General features: G+C 38.3%; 1 protein-coding gene and 1 pseudogene across 4 annotated transcripts in view; both read right to left on the bottom strand.

Annotated features, from left to right (window-relative positions):
* Positions 1 to 23,576, bottom strand: part of CNTRL (centriolin) — a 74,823-nt gene that overhangs the window by 4,007 nt on the left and 47,240 nt on the right. For 2 of the 4 annotated variants that reach the window (XM_023531107.1, XM_023531108.1), the window contains exons 22-39: positions 22,819 to 22,964; positions 20,984 to 21,173; positions 19,603 to 19,916; positions 17,928 to 18,133; positions 15,805 to 15,997; positions 13,424 to 13,554; positions 13,145 to 13,285; positions 12,914 to 13,040; positions 11,945 to 12,109; positions 11,046 to 11,205; positions 9,666 to 9,781; positions 9,366 to 9,583; positions 7,185 to 7,342; positions 6,067 to 6,140; positions 4,715 to 4,903; positions 4,049 to 4,274; positions 2,551 to 2,756; positions 1,355 to 1,546 (exon numbers count right to left, since the gene is read on the bottom strand). In XM_023531107.1, coding sequence (XP_023386875.1) covers positions 1,355 to 1,546; positions 2,551 to 2,756; positions 4,049 to 4,274; positions 4,715 to 4,903; positions 6,067 to 6,140; positions 7,185 to 7,342; positions 9,366 to 9,583; positions 9,666 to 9,781; positions 11,046 to 11,205; positions 11,945 to 12,109; positions 12,914 to 13,040; positions 13,145 to 13,285; positions 13,424 to 13,554; positions 15,805 to 15,997; positions 17,928 to 18,133; positions 19,603 to 19,916; positions 20,984 to 21,173; positions 22,819 to 22,964 — 3,152 coding nt within the window. Of the gene's footprint in view, positions 1 to 1,354; positions 1,547 to 2,226; positions 2,412 to 2,550; positions 2,757 to 4,048; positions 4,275 to 4,714; positions 4,904 to 6,066; positions 6,141 to 7,184; positions 7,343 to 9,365; positions 9,584 to 9,665; positions 9,782 to 11,045; positions 11,206 to 11,944; positions 12,110 to 12,913; positions 13,041 to 13,144; positions 13,286 to 13,423; positions 13,555 to 15,804; positions 15,998 to 17,927; positions 18,134 to 19,602; positions 19,917 to 20,983; positions 21,174 to 22,818; positions 22,965 to 23,576 lie in introns of those variants that run through there. The other 2 variants (XM_011360991.2, XM_023531109.1) reach the window with 2 other exon arrangements.
* LOC111740333 lies at positions 1,042 to 1,159 on the bottom strand (annotated as a pseudogene).

Below are 23,576 nucleotides of genomic sequence, written 5' to 3'. Positions count from 1 at the left end.
AGTATCTATAAGCTACCAAGTAAACAATTTCACTGGCATTTTGACTGGAGCAACTTCCATTTAGAAAAGCATGGGCACAGTGTTCCCTGAAGGTATTACTCCACAAAAGTCAGACTCTCAGGAATTAGATGGAGCTGGAGTCTAACCTCATTGCAAGTAAACATTACTAGAATGACTCAGGACAAGTCAGCTAACTTCTGAACCACTGTTACCTCAGTTATACATTAGGATAATAACTTGCATAGAAAATGTGAGAACTAGGTGAGCATTTATATGAAGTACCTTAGTGGACCTAACAAATGGCAAGAACATAATTAAACCCCAAAGGAGAAAACAGTCATTTACTGAAACAAGTCGTAAGTGATCTAGATTATAAGGGTTAATGCTGGGGCCTTAGAAATGATCTGGTCCAATGTTTTCATTTTATAGGTGAATAATCAGGTGGTCTGGATAACCTAGAGGTTTCCTCAGGTGTTACAGACTGTGTTGAATACCTGAGATGACTCTATGTGGCTCTCTCCATAAAGAGCTTAGTGAAGATATTATGGTCATATCCACTGCTAGTCACCCTTACAAGTTTGCAGAGGCTTGGGGCCTTTAAATAAAAGTTATTTTTCTTTCTTAAACCAAAGGGGGTGTGTAAGGGAGGGGTTGGAGGCACAGATGAACCCGAATGGCCACAGGGAGTTGTTCAAATGACAGAGTGTGGCAGGGTCAACAGAGTGGCCACAGCAGCCCGACTAGGGAGCTCAGGGTGGCCCAGATGCTGACCCTGGCTAAGGGATACCAGGGGCATCCAGGATTGGACTCTCCCAGTCTAAGTGGGAACCACTCCCACACCCACTGCAGGTTACTTTGGAGTCATTTTTTCTTGTCCTGGGGGTTTGGCTCTTACAGACTTGTTAGCATAAAATCTAACATTTCAAACTACTACTTTGAACTAAGATAAAATTTTATGCTGAAGAACTTTATTTTTCTCTCAAAAACTAAGATAAAAAGCTTATTGAACTTAAGGGAATTTTATTTTTTATTTTTTTTAAATGCCTATACACCTGGTCTTCCTAGGTGGTCTCCCATCCAAGAACTAACCAGGCCTGACCCTGCTTAGCTTCTGAGATCAGACAAGATCGGGCACATTCAGGGTGGCATGGCCGTAGACAAAGGGAATTTTAAAAATGTTTTGAACACATTCTTTTTTCTTGTGGAGGTACATTTCTAAATTTTAAGGACAGAAAAAAAAGATTTGACCTACAAGATATTCTTATAGTCAGCTTTACAATTTCCACAAACAAGTACTTTTCTTAAAAGAGGTATTTCAGAAACGAATGTCTGAGCCCATGGGGAGTGAGCATGCCTCACGAGTCCTCTCTGTCCGGGGCCGGCCAGCCGGGGCTCCTGGGCACACCTGTTTCTTGAGCTCCGAGTACTCATGCTGCATCTGGTTGAGCTCCTTCATGAGGCGCCTGGCCCTTTCATGGTTGTCCTGGGCCACCTGTTCGATTGTTGCCATTTCCTTCTGCATGCAGCTGTTCTCCTGCTTTTGCTCCTAGCACAGGAGGAGGAAAATGACTGTGGGGTCCAGGACCTGGTGGTGGTGTTGGCTTACACACTCACTAGCACTGTAACTTCATTTCTCATCTGGCCACAGCTGTAAAATGGGAGCAATTCTACCTGCCTTCTTTAGCAGCTATGTTAGAGCCAGGAGTACATATGTGGTCAGAGTCTGTTAGCCCAAAGTCTGAATCCTAGATCTGCAACGTGACTTTTGATAATAAGTTATTTTTCCTTTCTATCCTCTATTAACTGCCTGCAAAATGGGAACAATGATCCCTATCATCACAAGGTTATTGTGAGGATTAAAATCTAGACATTTGCATACTACCTTTACAACCATGTTGCCTATTGCTAATTGTAAGAGGATCACCTTTTGGGAAATGTGCATGGTTTGAATGTTCCATTCACACAACTGGGCTCCATTAATTCCTCCAGAAGGTATTAGTAAAATCCATTCCTGTGACAGGCCCCATTGCTGCCCACCTACCTCCACCCAACATAAACTGTTTTGAACTTGTCTGAGTATCACCTCCCAAAATTTATTTCATAGATAAATGCATGCTAGTTTGGGCTTCCTGGTTTCAGGATAGTGATTAATTAAAGCTAATGTTGACTGAAAAGGGCAGGATAAGAAAAATCTGTGAGCACTGACTGCAGCTATGTAAATGTCTTCAGGAGCCTTATTTTCCCCAAGCCCTCTCCAGGACCCCCGCAGAGGAGGGGTAAGCAGAGGCTTGCTAGCTGAGAATGCTCTCTGCTTTGTGCGGACATCGTCTGTTCATGTGACCGTCTTTTTATCCAACCAGCAAGAGCTCCTCTAGGGCTGCAGTCCAGACTCAGGCAAAATCTGCCATTAGCTTTAAGAACAAATTATGCATTAATGGGTTAGGGACTAGGCTGACAGGTAATCCATTTTCTCTACACTGAAGCAGTGTTTTAGTTAAAACATTTAAATGCATCATTTCCTCATAAACTGCCAGGGCAGCAGGTACTCACAAGAAGGTTTTTCTCCAGCTGGCTTCGCTGGACCTTAAGTGCTTCCTTCAGGCTGAGCACCTGTTTCTCGGCTTTCTTTCTTTCTGTTAAGAACTGGTTCCGCAAAAGGCTGAAGTCGGCCCTCATAGAGTCCATCTCCTTCTGGAGAGCCAGTAGCTCACTGGACTTTTCCATTAACTGCTGTTCCCGTTCTGAAAGCTGTTGTTCTGAAATGAGCATTTCTGGTAGTTTGGGCTGGCTGTAGGCAGACTGCACAATGACATACCACCCCCTCCTCCAGCACCGAGTCTTCCAAGTCTCCTCCGACCCACACCAGAGGCCCAGAAAAAGGCCCAAATAAGGGTGCCCCTCGACATAACTGGTTCCTGGAGGGCCTGATTACAAAATGATAGATAGCTACTGTCTCCCTTTTGAGTCTTTTACTCAAAAACAGCTCCAGTCTTGAGGTGCAGGGAACATGGAACAGACGGCCGAAGTTTTTAATAAACGCTGATTTTAACAAAGGGAGGCACACCAGTACTACTTCTGTCATGGGAGGTGGTGCAATAAGAAGAACACAGGATGTGGAATGGTATCAGCCCTTTCTTACAGGGGGCCCCTATCTCCTGGTGTTCAATGGGAATCATGTATGCAAATACCTAGTACATAGTGAGTACTCAACAAATAATGCTTGTACATAATAGTGACATTTGAAACAAAATTTTCTGATCATCCTCTTTAGAGTAACATCCTATCCAGATTTCACTTTTTACACATCTGGCGTGGTCATGCTCAGCATATTTGTTAAGTTTCATTTGCATAATGAAATGGTTGAGTTTGATTCTATCAAGAGTTCCCAGGGGAAAAGGAATATTAATCCTTCCAACCCCTAAGTCCACTGAGTTCACTTGGGGGGCACAATATTTTCTGAGCATTATTAAACCCTGCAGCCTACAAAAAAAAAAAAAATCACTTACCGATGTTAGAACAATCATTTACCCTGGATTCCCATGATAATTCACTTATTTAGGGCTCAAGAGAGAACAGACAGATCCAAAGACAAATACCTATATTTTGGTATTTGTCCAATTTGACAGAAATCTGTCACTGTCAAATTTGGATAGAAGTAGAATAGTTAATACTGTTTTTTTTTTTGATTGGTTGAAAATGGGTCATTGTTCCCAAAACTCATAATGTACTTCATAGAAAGCCTTCTAGAGCACCTTTTGGCACTTCTTTGCCTTACTGCCCCACTTTCTTGGGACAGCATTCTCAAAGAAGGCAATACAGTAAAGTAAAAAGGTTTAATAGTCTCAGGATCAAATGCCATTGCCATAAAGACAAACTGCTTCCTCATCTCTCACAGGACTAGGAGGATCAAATGGGTACCACGCTTCCTGCTGTGCTTCTCCCTCCTCCTTCTGGGCTATGGCTGGGGCCTTGGGTCTCCTTTACACACTTTATAAGACAACCAGCAGAACCCCTCCCCCCACCCTAGTGTGATGTTCGGAATACATACTGGTTTGAGAGAGCGCCTTCTCCAGGGCCTCGCCCCACCTTTCCTCTTCCTGCAGAGTCCTGACACGCTCTTCAGTCATCAACAGCTCTGTGAGCACCTGCTCCAGGTTGCTTTTCTGATCTGTTAATTCCTTTTCCACCTTGTGCTGCTGCTCCTTCAGTGTCACTTTACTGGCTTCTAATTTTTTTTCTTCACTTTCTCTCTCTTTCTGGAGTCTTTGAAACATCTTAATAGAAAACAAACTTGGTTAGTCATAAAATAACAAATAGTGTCCCAGATGAGGGAACCTTAACGGACACTAGATAGATTCTAGTTCAACAGAAAGTAGGAAACAGCCCATGGTGAGAGAGTGTGAGTTCCCTTTACAAAGGTGATCAAGCACGAACTGGAAAACTATTTGGTCAGCAGGTGAGAAGGGCATTCAAGCGGCAAGTGGCATGTGGCCATCAAGATTCTTTACAGAACCAATGTTCTATGGCCTTAATGGTCCGTAAATGTTAATATCAAGGGAGTGAGAGTTGGTGTACAATCCCCCTGCATACACAGGGCAGTTAAGGGAGGCTAGTCCCACGGGGGTACTTCTCAGCAGGTTTCTGCTGAGGGAGGAAAAAGCTCGCACAAGTGACAAAGTGTTTCCTGTTATGTAAAATTATCAATGTGTAGTACCGTTTCTTGTTCGGCTAGTTTGGCCTTGTTTTCTTTAATCTCATTCTGGAGTGCTTGAAGCTGTTGTTGTTTTTTCTCCCCTTCTTTTTGGCAGTCTTCAAACTTCTTTATCCACTCACTGATGTCCTTCTGGAGCCTGGTCTGCTCACTGAGCAGTGTGTCCTTATGCTTGGTAGTTTGGAGCAAGTCCTTTAGGTAAAAGAAGACAATAAAAATACTAACAAAGCCATCTTTACTAGAGGTGGCTAGTGCCACTCTAGGATCTACTAAGTCCGACAAAATGAGAAGCATAGAAGTTCCATATCCTTTGCTATCTCAATAAACTTATATAAAGGTACACGGAATTCAATCACTGGCTTTCCTCTTTTTAGTACCTAAAAAAGCAATATGACAGAAGATGTCAGAACCTCAGCAAGAGACTCAGTTCCTCTGAGCTTTAGTTGCCTTGTCACCCAAGGTGGGACTGAAAGACACTCACCTCACAGGCTTGCTAAGAAGATTAAGAAAAGCTGTGAATAAGGATAATTCTTATTGAAAATGAACCTGAAATCTTGGTTTTGTTACTATTTGAAATATTTACACAGGTTAAAAATTCGAAAACAATAAATACATACTTCTTCAAGGAACCCAAATTGAGCATTTTTGAAAAAGTTACACTTTTGAAAAATAACACAGAAAATATTCATAAGAACCCATGTAAGACTTTTTAAAAGATAGAATACTTTGATTTTTAAGTTTTATGTATCTTAGAAATACAGACTCCTAAAAGTAGCAGAAAAAGGAGTTTGATGTCTAATTCAACCCTAATTTACATAGTGGAAACTGAAGCCCGGAACTTGCTTGAGGACTCTGGAACTCGAATTATAGCACTATTCTCATGGGACAGCACTGAGTTACCTTTAAGAAGATCATCAGAAGTACAAGGGTCAAGGATCTACTCTATTCAGCATCTGACAAGACCAAGGCCCAGATTTGGCAGTTACTCTGCAGCTCAATGAGTAATCAAATCAAAATCCAGCCTTTGGAGGCCTCATCTGTGCCACAGATAAGAGATGGTCCATCTGGTCCCTGAAGACCCCAGAGAGACTGCTGAGGGGTTGGGCTCTGGTCTAGCCACCACCTTACTTACTAACTTTGAATAAAACACTGTCTGAATCAAGAGTTCTAGGGCTAACATAAATTAGAAAATCACTGCTCTGAATCAAAATTTTTGTGTATATAATGTCTTTGTTATGTAAATAGCCCTATGGGACCTGCTGGTATGGAAAAGAACCAGCCTACTTGATTTAATATTTCAACCAATTGTCTACATGCCTTTAGGATACTACTGGAAGATTGCGTGTTAGGCTTACCTGTTTTGTTAGGTTCAAATGGTCTTGGACATTAGCTAGTTCCTCCTGTAGTGGGTTTAGTGCTTCTCGTTTTTCTATAGAAATAACATTTACATAAAATAAGAAATATGTATATACGCATTTTCTGGATTCCCACCAGCTCCCCCATAAAATGGAGTGGAAGTAAATTTAAACATATTTCTGTTAAATGTATGACTATGCCACACTATCTAATTAAAGACCAAGAAAAGAGTTAGGTGCATGCATGACCCAGATCTGGGCTTGGAGCCCAGGTTTTTAACAGACTTCCCTGTTCAAAACCTCACACGAAATTTTTTGATAGATAACACCTAGTGCTGCTGAGGTGCATGGTTTAAACTCAGGCACCTTCAACGCCACTGGCAGAAATGTAAATGTGGTACGACCTTTCAGGAAGACAATTTGGGAATAAATTTTATATCTATTCTGGTTTTGTCACTTACTAGTTGTGTGAGCTTGAGTAAGTCATTTCTCCCTTAAGCAAGTGACAAAGAAACTAAGCTTAAGTTGCCTCATCTGCAAATGGGTAAAATAATTATTTTTACCTCATAAAAATGTCATAACGAGTGAGAAAATGCATATAGAATATTTGCATCATATCTAAGACATAGTAAGTGCTCAACAAATATATTAGCTAGAATTAATAACTTTCCCTAAATAATCATGAATAATTATAAATTTTGGCAATAAAGATATTATTTGCATCTTTGTTTTTCTTTTTAAAATATACAAACACATACATCCCTAGAAAAAATCTGGAAAGATATTCACCAAACTGTTAATAGGAATTATCTCTGAGGAGTGAGGTCAAAAATAATTTTTATCTTTTTGCTGTTTTTAAATTATTCTTTAATGAAAATGAATTAGTTTTTTTTAATAGCTTTAAGAAATAATTCATATATCATGTATTTCCCCCATACAATTCAGTGGCTTTTAGTATATTCACGGAGTTGTACAAACATCACTACAATCTAATTTCGGAACATTTTTGCCACTTCTAAAAGAAACTCAGTTCTGTAATAAGAAAATCAAACAATTAAAAGACGACTCTAACAAAAGAAGTCACAGTGCTGCTGTTGTGTTTGCCTCGTGCCTCGTACCTCGTAGTTGCTGCTGCATTGCCGCAATATCTTTGTGCAGTGACAGCTTGTCTTGGTTTAGCTGGTCTAGTTCCTGCTGCAGTTTTCGGACACCCAATTCCAGCCTTTCTAAGTTTGATCGCTCCATTTTGCTATTCTCTTCTGTAGCTGCTAAAACCCTGCCAATCCCAGTAAAGAATAGTCAGACTGTCGAGTACAAAATGTTAAAGCGCACGCAAGAGACAAATGAGGAACAGTGTTACACTTTCACAATATAGTTATGAAGTCTGAATGATTATAAATCTTAGAAATTTAAGGCTCTTCAACTCACTTTCAAAAGGAATCTTATTTTCAGCTTTCCAAATAGGAGATTTTTCAAAAATTCACTAAATCGAATTTAGAAAAATAAAAATCAGGGATAAAAACATGACTAGCACTCAGAATTCCAAAAAATCTGAGTGATTAAGATGGAACTCTAACTTCTGACAAATGAAAAAGTAGGAAACACAATTGTATGTATAATAGGATTTGTCCAAAATAAGACGAGCATCAAAATGAATTCTTTTACGTGAATGGAATCACACTGTATGGACTTGTTTTCGTTTGGCTTCTTTCCCTGAGAAAAATTACTCTGAGATTCATCTATGTTGTTATGTGTATCAACTCCATCTCTTTTTATTGCTGAGTGTTATTCCATGGTATGGATATACTGTAATTTGTCTATCTATTCACCAGCTGATGGACCTTTCATTTAGATTGTTTCCAGTTTGGGGCTATTTATTGCAAATAAAAGTTGCTATGAACATTAACGTACTGTCTTTGTGTGGACATGTGCTTTCATGTCTCATGAGTAAATACCTAGGAGTGTAACTGCTAAATCTTCTGGTAGGTATATGTTTGATTTTTTAAGAAACTGCCAAACTATTTTCCCAAGTGGTCTTACTAACATTTTACTAAAACTAAAATGCCCATCAATCGTGTGTGAAAGTTCCTCGCAAATATTTTATCAGTCTTTAATCTTAGCCATTCTAATAGGTGTGTAATGGTATCTCATTGTGGCTTTAATTTGCATTTCCCTACTGGTTAATGATGCTGCACATCCTTTTATGTGTTTGTCACCCACATATCTTAAGTGAAATGTCTGTTCAAATCTTTTGCCCATTTGAAAAACTGGGTTGTTCATTTTCTAATTACTGAGTTTTGAGAGTTACATGTGTTCTAAGTACAAGTCTTTTATCAGATATATGGTTGCAAAGATTTTTCTCCCAGACATGTCTTTTCATTATCTTAACAGTGTGTTTTGAGGAGCAAAAGCTTTAAGTTTTGATGAAGTCCAATTTTATCAATTTATTCTTTTATAGATCGTGCTTTCTGGCATCATATCTAAAACTTTTTCCCTAACTCAAGGTCACAAATATTTTTTTCCTATGTTTTCTCTTAGGAGTTTTATACTTAGGTTTACATTTATGTTTACAGTCTATCTTGAGTTCATTTTTATATACAGTATGAGGTGTTTTGAGGTTCTTTTTTTTTTTTTGGTTTCTGATATGCAATTGTTAAAGCAGCATTTTTTGAAAAGGCCATCTTTTCTCTACTGAAAAGGATGCCATTGCATCTTTGTCAAAATCAGCTGGGCACATATTTGTGTTTACTTCTAGACTTCCTATTCTGTTCCACTGATGTATTTGTCTATCTTTATATCAGTGCCACAGTGTTCTGATTACCATAGCTGTACACTAAGACTTGAAATCAGGTAGTGTTAGCCCTAAACTTCTGTACTTTTTCTGTACTTTTTTTGGTGTCATAGCTAAAAAGTTTGAGATTCTATTCTAGGTCCTTCACATTTCCATATGAATTTTAGAGCCAGACTATCAATTTCTACTTAAAAAGCCTGTTGAGATTTTGATTGTGACTGTTTTGAACCTACAGATCACTTTGAGAACTAAATCTTAACAATATTGTCTTCCTACCCACAAACTTTACTTAAAAACCCATGACAGGTTATTTTTTAAAAATGCTTTTGGAAGAAGAAAAACTAAAAGGAAATTTACCCAAAAATATTATTGGTGATTTGCATGGTGATACTGAGTTTGCGGAGTATTCTTTTTTCCTTTTCTCTATTTTCTAATTTTTTAATAGTGTGTTTATAAAGCTTTAGCTTTCAAGAAGTGATCTTGCAAGCTTATTTGTTCCTGCTCTCACCGTTTGGTTTGTGCTAACTTCTTTTCCCAGCTGCCACATTTCTCTTCGAGATCTTGCTTTTCTTTGCACAAAGACTCAACACATGACTGTAATGCTCGGGTCTCAGCAGTTATTCGCTCTATTTCCCGTTTGTCCCTCTCGAGGAGCTGCTTCTGCCATTCTATTTCTCCTTTCTGTCGCAGGGCTGTCTGCTGCAAATTCTCTAACTCTAGTTTCTCCTAAATTAGATAAAAGAAAGCTCAAAGATGTGAGAAAACAAAGAATGCAGCTTGGTAAGGGTTAAAAAACTTTGTTTATTACCTCTAGCACTTCAACCTGAATCTTCTCTAACTCAGACATCTTTTGGTCATGTTGTAGCTTCAAACCTTGTAGCTCATTGTTTTCAAGTTGCGACATGTCCAGAATATTCTTTAGTTCTAACAGAAACAAAGCATGGTCCATGGTATTAAATGAATTTGGGAAGATTTACAAGATTAAACAGAAAATGCCACTGACATACAAGAAACAATAGATAATCAAAAATTTGTTGTGCTGAATTAATGGAGCTAATTGTATCTTTAATGAAAAAAATCCTTTAAAAGTATTGCTAAGTGTTAATTTAAACAAAACATTTTAACAAAAACATTTAACAAAGATCTAGTTCTAAAAGCATTTACCCCACCTAAAAGAATTTTAACAAAAATAAATAGAAAAAAACTTTAAAATATATACAATGAGATTTATATAATTTTTTATGCTTTGAAATATAGATTTTTAAACATTAACTTTTTTCTTATTATAAAAATATTTGCTCGCTACAGAAAATTTGAAAAAAATAAAGTATAACAGAGAAAAACAAAAACCCGTCATTATCCTATCCTAAGATGATCACTATTAAAACAGCGTTTTTGATGTATTTCCTTCCAGAGCACATGCGTGGGCACACCCACACCCACACACATTTTGAAATGAACTGGGAATACATTCTATACTTTTTCTTTCTTTTTTCATTCTCTTCATCAGCATTTCTGCATGTCGTTTAAGCGTTAAAAATGTGGCTTTTAAATCGGTCACTTGCTTCCAAATTGTCACAAATTTTGCTGCACCTAACCAACTAAACCAGCTTAATTTGTAAAACAAGGAAATAAAATAAAATAAATAAATATTGCTGTGATCTGCAAATAAATGCTTGGCTTCTTTAGAAAACTAGAAATGAACTAAGTAGTTTAACAAGCATGAATTTTAAGAATCTTGAAACACTGGTAGAGTATTCCAATTTATACTTCAATCAACAGCCTAGAAGTAAGTGCTCTTTTTTTGGCCACACTTTGGTTAGCAATAAATATGATTATTTTACTTTTAAATAAGTATATCAATTTGAATGGCAGAGAATATCATATTCCTTTTATAATCTGCTTTTCTTTGCTTATTCATAATAAAGTCAAGCTTTATTTTATTTATTTATTTATTTATTTATTTATTTAATATTTTACATTTATTGGAGTAACATTGGTTAATACAATTATATAATTTTCAGGTGTACATTATAATTTAACATCTATATATTCTATTGTGTGATTACCACCCAAAGTAAAGTTAAACTTTAAAAGAAGTCTACTTAACCATTGTATTTTTTTTGTAATCTGGAATATAGACACATCTAACACCAGACTTTATAAAATTGTTTTCCTTTAAACTTACCAGTTTTATGTTTAGACATTTGTCCTAAAACTACCTGAAGGTTTTCTTCCTCTTTTTCAATTTCCTGCCTTATAAGTGTAAGTTGAGTTTTTTTTTCACTAATCTGGACATTCAGTTCTCCTTTCTGAAAACTCAATTCTTCCAGAAGAGATTTTACTTCCTGAGCAGAATAAAAAACAAAAACAAAAACAAAAAAAAGTCAACCACCACCCCCAAATTTTGAATGGAGATTACTTTATTACCAGTTCTGTTATTAACTGTCTCCTTTCATAGAAATTCTAATTTGGAAACAAACTCATTTTGCCTTTTATATCAGTACTATATTTTATACTAACATATTTTTGTATAATAGAAGAATGTAATATACTAAAATGTATAAGCAGTATTTACTATGTGTAAGGCAATGTATTACAGAGAAAAAACGCTGATTCAGATACATCTCCTGCCCTCAAGGGGTTTAGCCCTCTTTGGGGAAGTAAGGCAGGGAATATAAACATGATCATGAAAGGCTAAGATGCCCTAGGAAATGTGCAGAGTGCTACCAAACTCAGAAGAGAGAGAAACTCCTTCCAGGGTAAAGGAAAAATCAGGGAAGTCTTCTTAGCATGAAGCTGGACCATGAAAATGAATAGAATCTAGACATAAGATGGAGTTCCTGGAGAAGAAATGATATGAAAAGGCACAGAGGCAGAAAACCTTGGGCACATCCAGAGAACATTATGAGAGCTATAAACAGCAGCCACAGCATGGATATACAAAACACCACCAAAATGATGTTACAGAGGAGTCAAGAATCAGGAATTAATATTCGCATTTGGGGGGGGGGACAATGAAAAATATCTCAAAATAAACTTATACCGCTATCTTAGGACTTTTAAGAAAACTCACTGAAAACATACCCTAATGTGACTGCACTTCTCAGCTACTTCTGTCTCTCCCAGTGTCAGTGCTTCTTGGAGATCAGCTTTGGCCTGGACCATGTTTCCTTGGAGTAGATGCAGCTCTTCCGTTTTATGTCCTAACTGCCTGTCCAAGACGGCCATCTCCTGCTGCTGAGCTGTCACCTGCATTAAAGAAAAGGTAAGAATGCAAAGCTTGAAAAAGGCCATGCAGCCTTCAGAGCTTAGATGGAGACTGGTTAGTCCAGCTAAAGGTTGTGAGTAGAAATTAAGAGCTAGCCCAACTCTAATTACCCCAGCTGCAAGAGTCAAGAAGGCCAGGCTGGGGGTGCAGGCATGAAATGCCCAATAAAGACCTTACGATCACATATATAAAATCATTCAAGTCACAGCCAAAACAAGAATAGGATAATAATGATTATCACTTAGGTTATGGTTTTCAAAGAACTTTCATATCTATACATTATTCCATTTGACAACTATATTGGCAATGGAAGTTAGGTGGAGATTTAAAAAAATGTATTCATTTTGTAAATTTAAAAATTAAAATTTTAAGGGTAACACATATTTGTTTACAGAAAAAGCATAAAATGCAGACATGCAAAAGAAAGAACATGGAAAATCCTCATAACCCTCTCTTATCAGATGACCACTTCCATACTTTTGTACAGGTTAAAAATACAAACACAAGTGTTCATAAACACATTTAACATAAATGATCTGAGTATATCCTGTTCTGAGACTCACTTCTTTTATTAAATAATATTTTTTTGTATTAAGGTGGGACTCAAATTTGGGTTGGACTCTATACTTAACCACTAGGATACAGAGCCCCATTTATGCTTTATACTTTATTTTGTATTTTCCTCTCTTTTGTACAATCAAACGCATATTACTTGTTATAATCATCACATGAAAGTAGGTTTCAAATCAACATGAACTGGTTTTTCAAGGCGTCTGTTGCCATACCTGGCTTTTCAGCTTCTCCAGCTCTGCTCTCTTGGCCTGCAGAAGGCTCTCGGACTCTTTAAGGACCTGCAGGTGGTGATCCTCATTGCGTTCCGCAGTCTCAATGTCTTCTTGCAGTTTCTGCAGCCTACAAAGCATGCAGTACTAGAGCAGATCCAAAGGGAGACTCAACCCCAAGAGCCATTTTCCAGCACAAGCCCCTCGAAGCCCTACAGAGGGTGTAGTACTTACTCTTCGGTCAGTTTTTCCTTCTTTTTGTTTAGACAATGGAAATCTGAGTTTTTTGTTGCAATAACTTTGTTTATTTCTTTCAAGATTTCTTCTTGCTCAATTTTGTGCTGCTCCAATTCCGTTGTGTCAGCCTGGAGCAATCTAAAACACATCCTATTATTCCCCCAGGACCCACAGACTTAACATGCATTATTTATCATAAAACAATTATTATCCTCTTAGAACCAAACGTCTCCTTCATCTTACCAAATACATCAACAGCAGAGGGATCCCACCTACCTGAGCTGCTGGTCAGCTGTGACAAGATTAACAGCAGTTTCCTGAGCTCTCTTTTCTAATTCCTCGGCATCTTTCTCAGTTTGCAATAAATTTCTCTTGGCAACAGTGAACTTTTCAACAGCATCTTTTGTCTAGAAAAGAAACTATTATTAAAAGCAATTCAGTTACAATACTCTCTCATAGCTATTGGTAGTGTAAATTGGTATAAATCTTGGAAAACAAGGCAATACAGAAGGATCGAGAAAAATGTTCATTCACTTTGACTCTCCAATTCTCAGAAAATAATTCAAAAGAACTACTACACAAAAATGATCATTATATAATGAAGTAATATAAGGACAAATAATAGATTCAGCAAATGATAATGCATCAACACGATGGAATACTCTGTAGCCTTTACAACAGGATAACAACGTAGCAACTTGGAAAAATGTTAATGATTTTATGTTGACTGAAAAAAGACAAATTTAAAATGGTACAAGCACTGTAAGAGAAACTGCGTAAAACTATATCTATATTAATAAAGACAGAAGGCAATGCAAAAATAAAAACAATCATTTGAGGGTGGTAAGACTGGATGATCTTATTCAAAAAGTAACCTGTAATATTATTACGTTATTTTTTTTTTCAATTAAAAATATCTCCCCAATTAAGTGGCAACAAAGTGATTTTACCAATATTCCTTCCAAACAGAGATTCTGGTTGTACTCGAGATATCATTAAGTATAACCTCACTAATCCTAAGATGATTTAATTACAGCTGAGAAACACAAGTATTAAATACTTTTGAAATATTTCAAAATGATCCTATAGAAGATTTGGCAAAAACAGTATATATATTTATTTTATATCAACTTAGTTTCTTTTTCTGTCTAAAAGAAGAGGCTTAAAACAATAACATCAAAGGTCGAAAAATAGTTTAGTTTGTACTTCGTTAAGCAGTGACTCACCTTCAGCCAAAAAATTCAAGTTTTACAGTTGCACGAAAGGAGGAGTTGTCTTTATGTTAAACTAGTCTATCAAACATCCCATGTGGATGCAAAAGGGTTGGCAAGTCCCGAAGAGCTAGATATTTCACCATACTTCTTTTAATTTCAGATGGCTAGTTTCTGTCAGTTTCATCAGCAAAGCATTGGACAAAACTCACTAGGAACTCCAGAATGCCATGTTTCTAAATAGTATTTTGTCTCTTTCTATGTCAGGTTTTAACATGTCTGGCACATTCTTTACAAAATGCAGCACTTTCTCCCTCCCTCTTCCTCCTTAGCAAGCTGCCTCCCTGAGTCACTTTAGGAGGATGAAGGGAAAAGAGCTGATTAGCCTCAGTTCACTTACTATCTTTGCCTACTATCGGTATCATCAATTTTCTTTTCTATATCAGTGATAAATTTTTCTCTCATCCTGCTCACATTTATTTTCTCTCACAGCAATCTAACATATGGCAGAAGTGACTGATCATCTGAAAAGAGATGAGGATATTTTTCCATTCTTATTAAAGCCATCGCCCATAGAATTCTTTAAGAAATCCTTCATTTCAGTTCTTGGGTAACAGATTTCTATTCATTTGAATCGTTCCACTTTGAAATAACCATATAAGAATAGTAGTTTCTGAGGTGCTTCATGTGGATACTAGAATTTATCCCAGAATTCTCATCTAATAAAAAAAGCTCTCTTGGTGAGGCAGAACTTTAACTGTGTGACCCTGGGCCAGATACCACCCTCCCTCAGCTATATTTGTGAACTGGGCTAACAACTATCACTGGGTTCCCAAGAAGGTTAAAGGAAGTGGTATTTATAAAATAGCCAATGTGTGGCCATAGAAGGGGCTCAATAAAAGGTAATTTCTTTTATTGACTTCCTGACTTCCTTGACTTTCTTCTGTGTTGAAGTCCCAAGAATACTCTCAGACCAAAAAACATTTGATTTTATATCATTATCAACTTAGAGAACAAAGTAAGACTAGAAGTCCTATAAGGTACATTGCTGCATTTTAAGAATATAGGATGGATCTATTTGATAAATATAGATATCAAAGCTCGAATAATTTTAAAAAAGACACACACAAGATAAGGAAGTGGTGTGTTAGGAACTAATTACTTCGAGAGCTTTGAATATGCTACTTCATTTAATTTATACTGAATATATATATGCTACTTCATTTAATATATACTGAATAGCCTAGGTATTCTTAGCCTGAATTTATGGATGAGAAAAGCAAAGCTCAAGGACTTAAGTGACTTGTCCAAATTCTCACAGCTACTTAACTAGCAGAATCCGGCCTGGAACCCAGCTGTCTGACTTGGACTCTTGTCACATTTCCTTTCTAATCCTTCATGCTGACGACACTAAGCTGTATTACTCCAAACCACAAATGAACATACTTTCTCTTGAGTGCATGAAAGTTCACTCTCAGCTTCTGCCAGCAGTCGATCAGCTTCCCGGAGCTCTGTTCGACGTTTCAGAAGGGTCTTCTCAATGCACTCAATTTCATCTACAATATCTTCATGGTGTTTGAGTGATTTTTCTATTTCTAGTTCATTCATAAAACTCTCCACATCTCCATCAATGAAGTCTCTAAAAAAAATCATATACACATACATTGAGATTTTAAATGTAGGCAACACAGACACTTGTAGCCTTAACTGATAAAAAGATACACAATGATTTTCTAATTTTATATGAGAAAGAATAGGAGAGATAGCTACATTTGATTATGTTCAAGGGCTAGCTTTACCTTTTTATTCAGCATGGCATATTGTTGACAATAAGTGCATAATATATATGATGTATGATGTAATTGTTTTGTCCTTTTAAATATAAAAATTACTTTTTGTTAGCACTTGTTTGAGACAATGTTGATACTTCTCTTTTTCTGTGTTATATTAAAAAAAATAATAAAACCACTATCATAGTAATCGTCCATTCCCTCGAAACTATCTTTTAGGACCCAGCTCACCAGGTGCCCCAAAGACCACCTAATTTTGTCTGTTCTCCTATAGTAAAATTATGGTGACAATATCTGACAAATCAAAGAGCATGTAAGGATTCAGTAACTCAAGGCTATCATGTCAAAATTATTTGAAAATGGGACCATCTATGACAGAAAAACATGATAATAAAATCATCAACATATTAAAAGATCCTCTTTAAATGAAGGCATATGGATGATTTTAACTTTTTTCTTTGAACATTTTTGTGTTACCAAATTCCCTAAAATGATCATTTATTATACTTTTATATCTAGGAAAAGAAGAGGCTATCCCACTGCCTGCCCTACCACCTTCCTCAAAAGACCACAAACCATCGTTTCCCCACATACGCCTACAAAAGAAGAGATATAACTCCACCCCAAACCCTCAAACATCAAACATCTAGTCCCAATCTTCTCTCGGTTTGGCCCTTGCTTTTCCCTGCCAGGTCTATTACAAGGCAGAGACCACATCTCACTCACTTCTGTGTCCTCCACAGGTCTCCCCCTAACCCTGGTGCATGGGCCAGTCTGGCTCAAATGACAAAAACTGGTGAACTATCATAATTCTTTGACTACTGCAGAAGATGGGCTTCTACATAAATGACCCACTCAGCAGTACTACATTTGTTAGTAGACACTACGCCAGGCTCTGGGACACAGAGAGGGAGGCCCAGCTACTGACCTACTGACCTTCCCAAGCACAAATAGTGGGAGCCCAAGATGGGAAAGACCAAAGAAGGAATCCCTGACCTTTGTCTGGAAAGACAGGCTGGAGTTAGGCAGGGGGCATGGAAGACACTTCAGGCAGAGGGCAATAAGTACAAAGGTGGGGAGGTGGAAGAAAATGTGGTGCTTGGGGAAGGCACAGCAAATTAAGTATGGCCAGAACAAACTGTGTGGAAGAGAAGGATAAAAAAAAGACAGGCAAGGTTCAGATTGGAGGGTGGTGTGTATATTCTGATGGGACTGAGAGTCACATTTGAGAGTGGCACAGTGAAATTTATAGCCATGTTGAGGGTAGAAGGAGAGAGAGACTAGACATGGAAGGCCAGTGGCAATGACCTAGAATGAGACTTATTAAAAGCCAGTGCGTGGAGATGAAAGAAGGCGACCAGTTTGAGAGCCCTCTGGGTATAGAGTCAGCAGGACTTGGAGACTAGCTGGATGCCTGGGAGAATGAGAGAAGGGGAGGAGTTAAGGATATCTGGCATGTTTTTAGCCAGGGTAACTGGAGAGGGGTATAGCTGTACCATTCTCCAGGAGAAACCAGAGAATTTAGGCTTACACTGTCCAATGTGGCAGTCACCATGTGGCTATTAAATTTAAATTAAATTCTGTTCCTCAGTTCCATTAGCCACAGTTCAAGTACTCAATAGCCATATGGCTAATGGCTACTGTTTTGAACAGTACAGATCTAGAACATTTTCAAGACCACTGAAAGTTCTATTGGATAACATTGATTTCGGTTATCTTAATGAACAAATATATTATATTCATGTGGATTATAAAAATAAAATGGCTAATAATAATTACTTTCGCTGTTGGTGCTTTTGGATGGTTCTATGTAATTCTTCTACTTCATGCTCTAAGTCTTTCTTCTCTTGCAAAAGATCCTCAATATTATGTTGCAGTTCTTCCATTTCTTTCTCGGACCGCCGCTTGGATACTCTCATCCACTGCTCCTGTTTCTTTGATTTTAAATGTTGCATTATATCTTCTAATCTAGAAACTTCACTCTCCTGAACAAAGAAAAAAAATGCAATACTGAAACATCACATGATGTTTTCCCTCTTTCCTGCCAAAAACTGAAATTAACTGTGGTTAAAGTGGTATGTCTGACTTGAAAATGGTGGTAGCTTTCAAGGTTTCAGAATAAAAAGAAAAACTAAGTCAAGCCAATTTTTTCACATGCTATAGATAAAATTAATGGGCTAATAAAGCTTTTAACTTTTCCATCAGTCCAACTATGGTTGGTAAACATTTACCAAGTATCTTTTGTGGATAATCTCTGCTTCCAGAGTTCGGCATCTAGCAGAAGGGACACACAGAGAGGTCTCTCCCTCCTCAGGGCACATGGGAGGGGCGTATCTGAAAAGGCTGCCCCCAGGAAGAGGTGCTTTGCCTGGGTTTTGAAGAATAAATGAAATGGAAAAGACCTAAGCTGCAGAAAAAACACGTGCAAATATAGGGAAGTATAAAAGTGTACCTGGGAAACTACAGAAACTGCTGGGTACTGTTGGAGGATAAAAAAACCAGCTTAAGAGATTATCAAATGCTGAACTGACAGAATTACTATAAATTCAATGTGCACTGAAAAACGGCAAGATAATGTGAACAATGACTATCATTTTTAACTATGTAAATATACACAGTCCCTCTGAAACTAGTCTGACCTAGCAAAATGGGGCTGGTGGCTGGCATCCAGATGTTCTAGTCTTTTATATTTTTCTCAGTCTGCTCAAAGAAAAAGATAAACTGAAGAGCTCCAGGTATTTTGAGTTTGAAGAAGAAGTTTGTAATATATTTTACTTCTTTAGAATTAAAAAGTTATAAAGTAAGCTAGTGATTACAAAGTAATCATTTCTTGGAATCTAATCTAAGAATATAAAATATAATAAAAATTTATACACAGTTAAGTCACAACAGCGCCTACAAATAATGTTTTGCAGTCATATTGTTTAAAAACATTTATAAAACCAGGAGAAATGCTTGTTATATTAAATGGGAATAAGAATGCAAAATTGTGTACACATAAGAACTATAAAAAGAAATAATAAATCTCACCACCCAGAGATAATCTCCATCAAAACCTTGCTGTATGCTGCTCATACCTGTGTGTATATACAAGCACATATAAGTATATGTGTGTATATACATGCATGCATATATGTATGTGTTTAAGTACAAGGCACCAGCATGTAAACATAATTATAAATATGCATTAATAGAGGACTTATTAGTAGAAAAATATATACAATAAGCTTTCTAAAAATGGTTACTTGCTGGACTGGAAGCATTTTTGTTATAAAATAGTTAAACAAGGTTTGTAGACTGGTCTGGTACCCTAACTCCTGCCCAGGATAGTATCTCAATAAGAGAATGCTTACTTAGTTCTAAACATCGGCCTTACAAACACACTTTTGAGATATAACCCATTCATAAATAGGTCAACTCATTGTGGGCAGGGGTCTTAGGTCTTTCCACTTACTAAGTTATGATGCTCCGGGACGTTGCAGTGCAGCACGCCCATAGGGATGAGAGGTACAGAGAAGTTGGGGGGTGGAGGTCCATATATAATGGGGGCCCCAGCAGGAGGTGGGCCATAAACAACAGTGCCAGGGGTGAGAGGCTGGCTATTGTTGGGCAAGGGAGGAGGTGGCGCATACAGGGCCATGCCCTGGGGCACGGGAGAACCATCAGGAAACACAGTGTAGATCATGTATCCAGGAGGAGGCACAAATGGGCAGTCCTCTTGGTCATCCAGCTCACTCTCTTCCTGGCTATCTCCTCCACTGTCTGCATCTTGAAAGAAATAAACAGAAGAGTGTTTTACCCCATGGTTACTTGGTAATCAAGTTTAGCAGAAAATGGTAGCATTTAGGCCAAGATACTAGAAATGTGACAACAGAATTCTATTAAAAAGGTCAAAAGCAGTTTTGAAAAGCAGATCAAAACAGAGATTCAAATTATTTCCAGTGACTAAGAGCTGAGTTTTTCTAATGCCTATCTGTTGGTTTGTTCTTTTCCATCTTCATCCATCCATTCATTCATTCAGCAACCATTTGTGTGCCTGTGTCATGCTACATAAAAGACCAATGGAGATGTGACGTGAGACCCCAGAGCTCTCAGTATTTACCAGTATTTACCAATATCGTGAGATCCCACAGCACTCTCTAAGGTGTTGGTTTACTTACTTATCTCCCCTACAAGCAAGAACTATGTTTACCATTGATGACAGAGAACCTAGCACACAGTAAGCACTCAATAAAGAGCTCCTGAATGAACAAATTCTCAGGCGATATTGCCATTTTACATAGTAACAATATCAGAGTAGCTAAATAATCTGCTCAGGATCGCATAGCTACTTAGTGAGAGAGTTAGAATTTACCCCAGGTCTGACTCTTCCCTACAGAGCTTTAGAAGTCAGATCTCTATCACTTTACTTTAGTGGAGCAAATTAATGCCATGTTCAAGGACATAAGCTGCCACACTCCTGGAGCACAAGCAAAGAAGTGGCTCAGTCTGCCTAGGTGAGGCGGGGTGAAGGAAGGCTGCATAAAAAGAGTATTGTTTGAGGACCTGGCCAAGTAAAAATAGGTTTGAGAGAGGAAGAAAGAAAAAGGACATTCCCAACCAAGGGCTTCGAACATGGAGGTTTGAGGAACATGGCATGCTGTGAGTATCTTAAGTAGTTGGGTATGGCTGACATGTGGGAGAATGATGAGAAGTGAGACAAGAGGACAAGAGGTCACTGGCCAAAATCAAATCACAGGGGGCCTTGCAGAGAGTAAGCTAAGGACTGTGGGAACCAATAAAAGGTTATTAAATAGGCAAGAGAAATGCAACTGCCCTTATGTGATTTAACTTACCTCTATTTGAAAATGACTTATGTAAGCCACTCCTGATGGGAGAATAAACCCAGTATCCTGAGGCAGGAGGAGGTCCACTGCCTTCCTTCCCATCCTGTCGCCCAGGATGTGGTTTTCTAATAGGAGTTGAGGCTGTGTACTTTAGGCCAACACCAGAGTCCTTGGTGGCCTGGGAACTGTGGCTGGAAACCTAAAATAAATGACAGCAGAGCATATTATCTATTACAAATGAAAAGGCTGATTTGGAGAAATGTCAAAATCTAGAGTAAAACTGAGATGTAGCAAAGCTGAGAAAGGACTGGTTTCATTTCATATATCATAATTTTCAGTTTTCACAGTGAGACATGGTTTCGTGGTCAGCATGGGTGTCAGCCTTTCTTCTCTAGTACTTATCTTCCCTGGTGGTTTCTTTTCTTTGGCCTTGTCCTTGATGGCCCAGCAAAGGACAAAAGACACCAGTGGACTTTCTAAAGAATTTGGGACTGCAAGTCTCCTGCTGCCCTGAGAGCTTGGTGTGGCTTTAAAGCTCTGCTCTGTGACTCCCCACCTCTTTCCCTCACATACATTGCTTCCACCTCCAGCTCTGGTTGTGCCAAGGATGCTGGCTTCCTTTAGATTTCTGGGGGGAGAATCTCAGATTCTGCTCTTTGGGATTCTGATTAAGTCTACACAGCGTGTTAGAGCTGCTTCTCCCTGACTGCTGCTTGTCAGCTGATTCTAGCAGCCGTCCTGCTTTGGATGAGTAAGTGCCGCTTAGTCCTCTGCTCACTTCCCACCCTCAGGCCTCAAGCCCCAATCCGTGTCCTGAACACCTCTCACCACCATCTCCTCTGCTCCAGCTCCGCTGCTCTGGTTTCTTCTTCTGTCCTTCACCTGAATGAATTCAAACAGCCCCACACGTAGTTCACCTGCCACCAGTCTCGGCTCCATACCCAGCCCAATTATTCTTCCTAAACTACACTCTGATAATGTTTCCCAAGGCCTACAAAATTAAGTGTGGGGGATTTCTGCACTTTTTTTTAAAAAGCATGACCCCAATCTACTTTTCCAGCTTCACCTTTCACTGTGCCCATCCAACCCTCCAGCCCCAGGGGCTGCTTGCCATGGCTAAACCAACTCTCCTCTTCCATATGACCTGTTCCCTCCCTCCTAAAAGCCCATCCCTTGAGGGTTGCTCAGTACTGACTTCACGACCCTGCTTGTGAAGCCTTTCTTCCTGAAATTCCCAAGATGAATCCTTAACATCTCTCTGCAACACAGATCAAGTCTGCCGTCACATGCATGTCACTTTTTTGTAATTACATTGGTGTGCCTGTCTTCTCCACCAGCCCATGAGCTCTTTGAGAGCGGGATCTATATCATTCATCTTGGTACCCCCACCATTGCCTAACACTTGACCTAGACTTCAGTAAGCACTTAATGCTTGCTCAGGTGAAGTGAAATCCACGTGCCTATTTTGCTTTGAGTCTCTGCGCAATTCTATATCCATTTTTCAACAGGCTTAAGCTCTCTGGGCTTAAGTCCTCTTACCCATGCACAGGATCCTCTTTCAGAGATTTCATGATACACCACCTAAGCATCCATGGGCATTTACCACATTCCTTGGGAAGGCCCTATTTTCATCTCAAATATTAAAAGCACTTCAGAATCTCAATGTATGGCTTTGCCTAGATATGCTACTCTTGACATCATATCTAGGCTTTGCCTAGATATGCTGCTCTTGACATCTAGATATGCTGCTCTTGACATCTATTCATCTAATTTGGGGAAGGGAATATTGTCACACTTTCTTCAAGAAAATTTAGTATGTATTCCCGGCTCCACAGACTTCCTACTTTTGATGATGATGGTGGTGGCATAAAGTACCAATAGCCTCGTCTTCTGAAAGGATCTGCCATGCTGCTAATGTAATCATTCTGATAAGAAACTTCACGTCGCAGTTCAGCAATTTCTTCCAAAATGTTTTCAAAGCTTCCTTTATCTGTAAAGGAAAGCCATTCTGTGAAGTTGGTTATGAATAATCTACTTCCTTTCTCCCTCAAAATACAAGTGATTCCATGAGAGTCAGTGACTTTTATCAGTTCCTCAAAGCTGACTGCTCTTTTGGTAATGAGATTTTGCTAACAGAGAGGACAGACATAGCCTTCTGTTGTTTATAAAAAGTAAGCTAGAGAAAGAAAATAAAAAGATTTGTAAACATTATTTCTTTCAAAAATACAAAAATAAAACTCACGTCTCTTTGGAATCAAATCCCTTAATACTGTACTTACATAAATTTTTTAAATTATTTGCTTTTATTAAGCTAATTATCACAGCTGTGTAAATCAAGCATGGAACTGATCTGTAGCAGTTAAGTAAATTTGCTGAAGTCAAAAACAAGATAATTTGATTTTAGAACAACTACAAAACCACACCAAAATCAAAGCCCAATACTCTACCAGCCCCAGCGAGGTCTAGTAAATTCCGTAGCCTTGCAATCTCTGTCCTTTGTCTCTCCATTGTCTCATTCAGTTTCTCGATTTCTAGCACCTGTGAGTTTGCTCCTCCTTCATCTACTTTCTCCATCTCAATTCGAAACTATTGAGAAATCACA

This window comes from Pteropus vampyrus, unplaced genomic scaffold (genome assembly GCF_000151845.1).
Source record: "Pteropus vampyrus isolate Shadow unplaced genomic scaffold, Pvam_2.0 Scaffold61, whole genome shotgun sequence".
In the NCBI taxonomy this organism is placed as follows: domain Eukaryota; kingdom Metazoa; phylum Chordata; class Mammalia; order Chiroptera; family Pteropodidae; genus Pteropus; species Pteropus vampyrus.
The sequence above is the reverse complement of the archived record's forward strand: the minus strand, read 5'-3'. Positions and strand labels throughout refer to the sequence as shown.